The 6767-nt window shown below is 50.3% G+C and overlaps 1 protein-coding gene across 1 annotated transcript; it reads left to right on the forward strand.

The window, feature by feature from the left end:
- Positions 1 to 36: 36 nt before the first annotated feature.
- Positions 37 to 4565, forward strand: ttc22 (tetratricopeptide repeat domain 22; the record flags this gene model as incomplete). The annotated part of the gene is made up of 7 exons (XM_080831843.1): positions 37 to 606; positions 911 to 966; positions 1097 to 1212; positions 1589 to 1707; positions 1934 to 2095; positions 3000 to 3152; positions 4044 to 4565. The coding sequence occupies 7 exons, from the start codon at positions 37 to 39 to the stop codon at positions 4563 to 4565; spliced, it is 1698 nt and encodes a 565-aa protein (XP_080687969.1).
- Positions 4566 to 6767: the final 2202 nt, after the last annotated feature.

Below are 6767 nucleotides of genomic sequence, written 5' to 3' on the forward strand. Positions count from 1 at the left end.
AGAGAGTGCCTGTGTGAGTGTGTGTCTGGGACAGCTATGGAGGACAGCACCACCTCCGAGGAGGACCTTGAGGCGCTGATCCAGGGCCTGGACTACATCCCGGGCCACTTCCACCTGGAGCTGCACCTGAACGGGGAGGCCCGAGGGCCGGCGGAGCTGCGCCGCCGCGACACACACCTGCGCCAGGAGAGCTTGCGTGCCCAGCTGGAGGCCGAGACCGGCTGGCTGCAGTACGCCGTCCGGAACCTCCTGGGCCTCCTGGACTTCCACCTGGACCGACTTCCCGAGGCAGAGGAGACCTTCCGCGGCGTATGCCGTGAGGAGCCCACCAACCTTAACGCCTGGGCCAACCTGGGCTACGTGTACGACCGGCTGGGCCGCGAGGGGGAGGCGGGGGAGTGCGTGGAGAGGGTGTCCGCCCTCATGGGCCTGAGTGACGGGGACGATGACCAGGACGGGCCCAGGCTGCGAGCGGCCCGTTGCCTGGCAGAGCAAGCCTACACACACCCTTGGGACGTGGAGCTGGAGGACGAGGACGTGTTCAGGGAGAGGCTGAGGGCCACTGTCACACTCTATAACAGAGCGCTGGACCACGGAGCAGAGCTGGTCAGTACAACAGAGAATAGCTTTTCTCATTAGATGTCAAATATGTACTTATAGTTATACATATTTAAACACAGTTATATAGTATACATGTGTATTTATATGTAGGTTACTCTTTGGTTGCCAACTATTTCTAAGCATGCCTTAAGTAAAGACATATCCATCTCTAAGCATGCCTATAATGTATGTTAAGACGTAGCCATCTATCTCTAAGCATGCTATACTGTATATATACTGTATGTAAAGATCATGTTAATTCTTTATGGGCGAATCATCAGTTGGCCAACAGAGTCTTCCTCTCTCACAGATACCAACAGAGGAGAAAAGAAGCTGGTATCTTAAAATGGCAACTGTTTACATAAGGTACGAACGCTTGCTCTGCTGCTTTGCTCGGCAGCACTTACCGGTACTTATTTTACTCTCTAACACGTTTGAGTATACTTCAGATCATATCTGGGCGTGGCCCCCCTCTTGTCTGTGCTGTGATCTGTAGGCTGGATGGAATGCTGCGGGATAAGGAGGACAGTGAATACTCCAGGCTGCCGCTCTACAACAAAGGCCTGAAGCTGCTCACACAGGTGCTGGAGTCTGACAGAATCCATCTCAAAGGTGATGACAAAGATAGGTGTCGACAATGGTGCCACATAAACACACACACATCAGCACTCTAGTTATCCTCTCTCTCTCTCTCTCTCTCTCTCTCTCTCTCTCTCTCTCTCTCTCTCTCTCTCTCTCTCTCACACGGTAGTTAGGTGTGGGTAGTTACTTAGTTGGGAGAAGTGCTTTACTGTTGGTGAATAAGGACACTATGAGGAGCTTTACTGCAGTGGTGATTGGAGCCAGTAGCTTTGGCTGGGTCCCCACCCTGCCTGACTGGTTATATCTGGTTATAACTGGCTATAACTGGCTATAACTGCCTCTCTTTCTCTCTCCCCCTCTCTCTCTCCCCCTCTCCCTCGCTCTCTTCTGTCCCTGGTCTCCTCAGCTCTGGCCTGGTGTTATGTGGGTGTGCTGCTGGAAAGAAAGGCTGAGTTCTCCACGGTGCCCATGGCCATCCACGACTGTGGCTACTCAGGCTCAGAACCGCTATCCTGCTACGTATTGGTACGCCCGCTGTCCTGACACACTAACACAGGCGTACACACACGTACACACACATTTACACACACATTTACACACACACACACACATGCACACGCACACAAACAGGCTTGAACAGACTCAGATCTTATCTGCACTCTGTAAAGCAGCCCCGATGATGCCAGCCTATGCTGCGCTGTCACTCTAAAAAAGCACGGTTTGATGAGCTGAGGGTTTCGTATCTCTGCAGGCCATCAAGTTTGCCACCGACGACGCCCTCATCCTGAACCAGCTGGCGAAGGTCTTCCTGGAACTGGGCAAGCACGACATGGCCACGGGCATCAGCAACATGGCGCTCAACGTGCTGCCCGACCCTGAGCTCAACTGGCAGGCCTACTGCAACCGCGCCAAGGTACAGCACATGCACACAGACCAACCTGACCAGCTGGCATCAAAATGGCACACAGACCAACCTGACCAGCTGGCATCAGAGTGGCACACAGACCAACCTGACCAGCTGGCATTAGAGTGGCACACAGACCAACCTGACCAGCTGGCATTAGAGTGGCATTCAGATTAAAGTCCAATCCGTCTGTTAACATCTCAAAGTCCCATCCCTCTGTTTACTGTTCTTATATGTGACTAGCAGTGACCACTGATGTCTTTGGCCTCAGAGCAAAGTCAGATCCCTCGCTTTACGTCTGGCTGGTGTTAGTCTCCTACGAGTGACCACTGCTTTCTTCTGCCTCAGATTAACGTCACAGCGTATGTGTTTAAGTCTCCTACGAGTGACCACTGCTTTCTTCTGCCTCAGATTAACGTCACAGCGTATGTGTTTAAGTCTCCTACGAGTGACCACTGCTTTCTTCTGCCTCAGATTAACGTCACAGCGTATGTGTTTAAGTCTCCTACGAGTGACCACTGCTTTCTTCTGCCTCAGATTAACGACACATCGTGTGTGTTTTAGTCTCCTACGAGTGACCACTGCTTTCTTCTGCCTCAGATTAACGTCACAGCGTATGTGTTTAAGTCTCCTACGAGTGACCACTGCTTTCTTCTGCCTCAGATTAACGTCACAGCGTATGTGTTTAGGTCTCCTGAGTGACCACTGCTTTCTTCTGCCTCAGATTAACGACACATCGTGTGTGTTTTAGTCTCCTACGAGTGACCACTGCTTTCTTCTGCCTCAGATTAACGTCACAGCGTATGTGTTTAAATCTCCTACGAGTGACCACTGCTTTCTTCTGCCTCAGATTAACGTCACAGAGTATGTGTTTTAGTCTCCTACGAGTGACCACTGCTTTCTTCTGCCTCAGATTAACGTCACAGCGTATGTGCGGGACCTGGAGAGGGCCAAACAGGGGCATGCTGGGATACCCGACAGGCAGATCCTGCGTGAGGCCAAAGCCGACCTGGAGCGTGTGCTGAGTGTGAGGCCCTGCCTCAGAACTCACCTGGAGATGGCACAGGTCAGCGCAGAGAGCGCACTAACCCACGCACGCGTGAAACAGCACAAACAAAACATGATACATACGCATAGGTGCACATGCACACGCACACACACACACACACACACACAAACACACACACACACACACACACAACCACAGTTACACTCACCATTCATTCTTGATTAACAAGCAAGACAGCTTGTTGAAGACACCCATAACAAACATTGTTTGGAAACAGGGTGTGTGTGTGTGAGTGAGTGATGGTGTGTATTGTTACATTTGCAGATCTATGCATGAACATGAAATGGAGTTCCACACGCAAGCATATAATAATTAAGGAAAATGTATTGAAGTCAAATAGAAAAGTCAGTATAATTGCCAGAAATAAAAGTGTAGTGCAAGCGGGGGTCTTATGGGTGTACATATGTCTAAACAAACTAACATAAACGACACGTAGAGGAGAGGGAGCCTCCTGCACCCTGCGCCATGGCCCTCTTATGTAGAAGCTCATTAAGCCACCATTTCGCACACCTGCGGGCACCAGCGCAGACTCTGCTACCCAACTGTGGAAAACAGAGAGCACTGATAGCAGGGGTCGGGGCAGACCAGGCTCGGTCGTGACAGTATGTCGGTATGCGCGCACAAGCACACACACACACACACTCATACACACAAGGTGAAGGTGTGTATGTCGGTGTAGGTGTGTTAAATCCACTGAAAAGTATTTGACTTGTGTGTTCTCTAACCTCAACTCCCTGTTCTACTCGTGGGTGTTCTCTATCTGTTATCGAGGCATTTAAACAGGCCTGATTCTCAGGTTCCCATTCTCAGGTAACCATTCCGCCCTTGTCTACTCGTGTGTGTGTGTTCTGTAACCTCTCCTCCCTGTTCCACTCATCCTGTCTCCAGGTGTTCTACTTCATGGGGGTGGATGCAGTGCAGGAGTCTCTGCTGGTGGATGAGGGGGCGGTGAACAGTGCCCTTGTGTGTCTGGCGTGGGCGCTGCAGTGCCCACCGGGTGAGAGCCTGCCAGAGCTGCAGCTGCTGCGCGGCCGCTGCCTGCTGCTGAAGGGGGAGGAGCCTAACGCGGTCGACTGCTTCCTGCGGGCCCTGAAGCTGCAGCGACCTGGAGCGGCTGACCCCGCCGTCCTGCGCTGCCTGCTGACCGCCCTGCTCGCCTGCTGCTGCCCAGGCCCCAACGCAGACAGTGCCATCATTAGGCTGGAGGACTGTGTGCGGCGGGCGGAGAAGACCTATTCGGCGGGGGTGGTGCGGGCGGAGCTGCGGGCCCTGTGCCGCTCTCACACGGCCGAGGTGACGGAGCTGTCCAGGACACTGGTGAAGAGGGGCCGCAACAAACTGGTGCGCCACCTACTGGACAGTCTACAGCCACGTGGGAAGACCGTGCTGGGACGCTCACTCTCTGTGTGAGGAGAGGAACACACGTATATGTACGATGTGTGTGTGTGTGTGTGTGTGTGTGATTATGCAGGTCAGTTAGTGTGTTCGTCGAAGTCCCCTGACTCTCCCTGTGAGAAGGAGAGGAACATACCAGGAAGTGTGTGTGTCTGTGTGTGGAGGACATGCCTGGACTACTCGCTGTCTACATCAGAGGAGAGGAGCCCACCAGGAGTGTGTGTGTGTGTGTGTGTGTGTTATGTTAATCTGTACGTGTGTGTGCATTGTAAGACAGAAAGAAATCCCAAAACACAAATGAAGACAGATACACACTCGCAGTCTAATCAAGGACCAATGTATCACTGTGACATCAGAAAACGAGGAATGTTGAGGGAGAGGCACTGTGTTGACACAGCAGTATTGTCTGTCTGTCTGTCTGACAGAGTTGGAATGTTTTATGGACCAACACAGGCATGGTTTTATGTCCAGCTCTTAAAGTGTTCTGTGAGATAACAATACGTTCCTGAGTGTGTTTTGATGTGCAATGAGTTCCTGAGTGTGTTTTCATGTGCAATGGAAAGCAGGCACACGCCCCTGACCCTTCTCAGGAATGCAGCCAGGGGGCCTGATTCTCAGGTTTAGTCAGGTGAATCTGTTATCGAGGCATTTAAACAGGCCTGATTCTCAGGTTTAGTCAGGTGAATCTGTTATCGAGGCATTTAAACAGGCCTGATTCTCAGGTTTAGTCAGGTGAATCTGTTATCGAGGCATTTAAACAGGCCTGATTCTCAGGTTTAGTCGGGTGAATCTGTTATCGAGGCATTTAAACAGGCCTGATTCTCAGGTTTAGTCGGGTGAATCTGTTATCGAGGCATTTAAACAGGCCTGATTCTCAGGTTTAGTCGGGTGAATCTGTTATCGAGGCATTTAAACAGGCCTGATTCTCAGGTTTAGTCGGGTGAATCTGTTATCGAGGCATTTAAACAGGCCTGATTCTCAGGTTTAGTCGGGTGAATCTGTTATCGAGGCATTTAAACAGGCCTGATTCTTAGGTTTAGTCGGGTGAATCTGTTATCGAGGCATTTAAACAGGCCTGATTCTCAGGTTTAGTCCGGTGAATCTGTTATCGAGGCATTTAAACAGGCCTGATTCTCAGGTTTAGTCGGGTGAATCTGTTATCGAGGCATTTAAACAGACGTATATGTACGATGTGTGTGTGTGTGTGTGTGTGTGTGATTATGCAGGTCAGTTAGTGTGTTCGTCGAAGTCCCCTGACTCTCCCTGTGAGAAGGAGAGGAACATACCAGGAAGTGTGTGTGTCTGTGTGTGGAGGACATGCCTGGACTACTCGCTGTCTACATCAGAGGAGAGGAGCCCACCAGGAGTGTGTGTGTGTGTGTGTGTGTGTTATGTTAATCTGTACGTGTGTGTGCATTGTAAGACAGAAAGAAATCCCAAAACACAAATGAAGACAGATACACACTCGCAGTCTAATCAAGGACCAATGTATCACTGTGACATCAGAAAACGAGGAATGTTGAGGGAGAGGCACTGTGTTGACACAGCAGTATTGTCTGTCTGTCTGTCTGACAGAGTTGGAATGTTTTATGGACCAACACAGGCATGGTTTTATGTCCAGCTCTTAAAGTGTTCTGTGAGATAACAATACGTTCCTGAGTGTGTTTTGATGTGCAATGAGTTCCTGAGTGTGTTTTCATGTGCAATGGAAAGCAGGCACACGCCCCTGACCCTTCTCAGGAATGCAGCCAGGGGGCCTGATTCTCAGGTTTAGTCAGGTGAATCTGTTATCGAGGCATTTAAACAGGCCTGATTCTCAGGTTTAGTCAGGTGAATCTGTTATCGAGGCATTTAAACAGGCCTGATTCTCAGGTTTAGTCAGGTGAATCTGTTATCGAGGCATTTAAACAGGCCTGATTCTCAGGTTTAGTCGGGTGAATCTGTTATCGAGGCATTTAAACAGGCCTGATTCTCAGGTTTAGTCGGGTGAATCTGTTATCGAGGCATTTAAACAGGCCTGATTCTCAGGTTTAGTCAGGTGAATCTATTATCGAGGCATTTAAACAGGCCTGATTCTCAGGTTTAGTTGGGTGAATCTGTTATCGAGGCATTTAAACAGGCCTGAATCTCAGGTTTAGTCGGGTGAATCTGTTATCGAGGCATTTAAACAGGCCTGATTCTTAGGTTTAGTCGGGTGAATCTGTTATCGAGGCATTT

This window comes from Sprattus sprattus, assembly GCF_963457725.1.
Source record: "Sprattus sprattus genome assembly, chromosome: 2".
Lineage (NCBI taxonomy): Eukaryota > Metazoa > Chordata > Actinopteri > Clupeiformes > Clupeidae > Sprattus > Sprattus sprattus.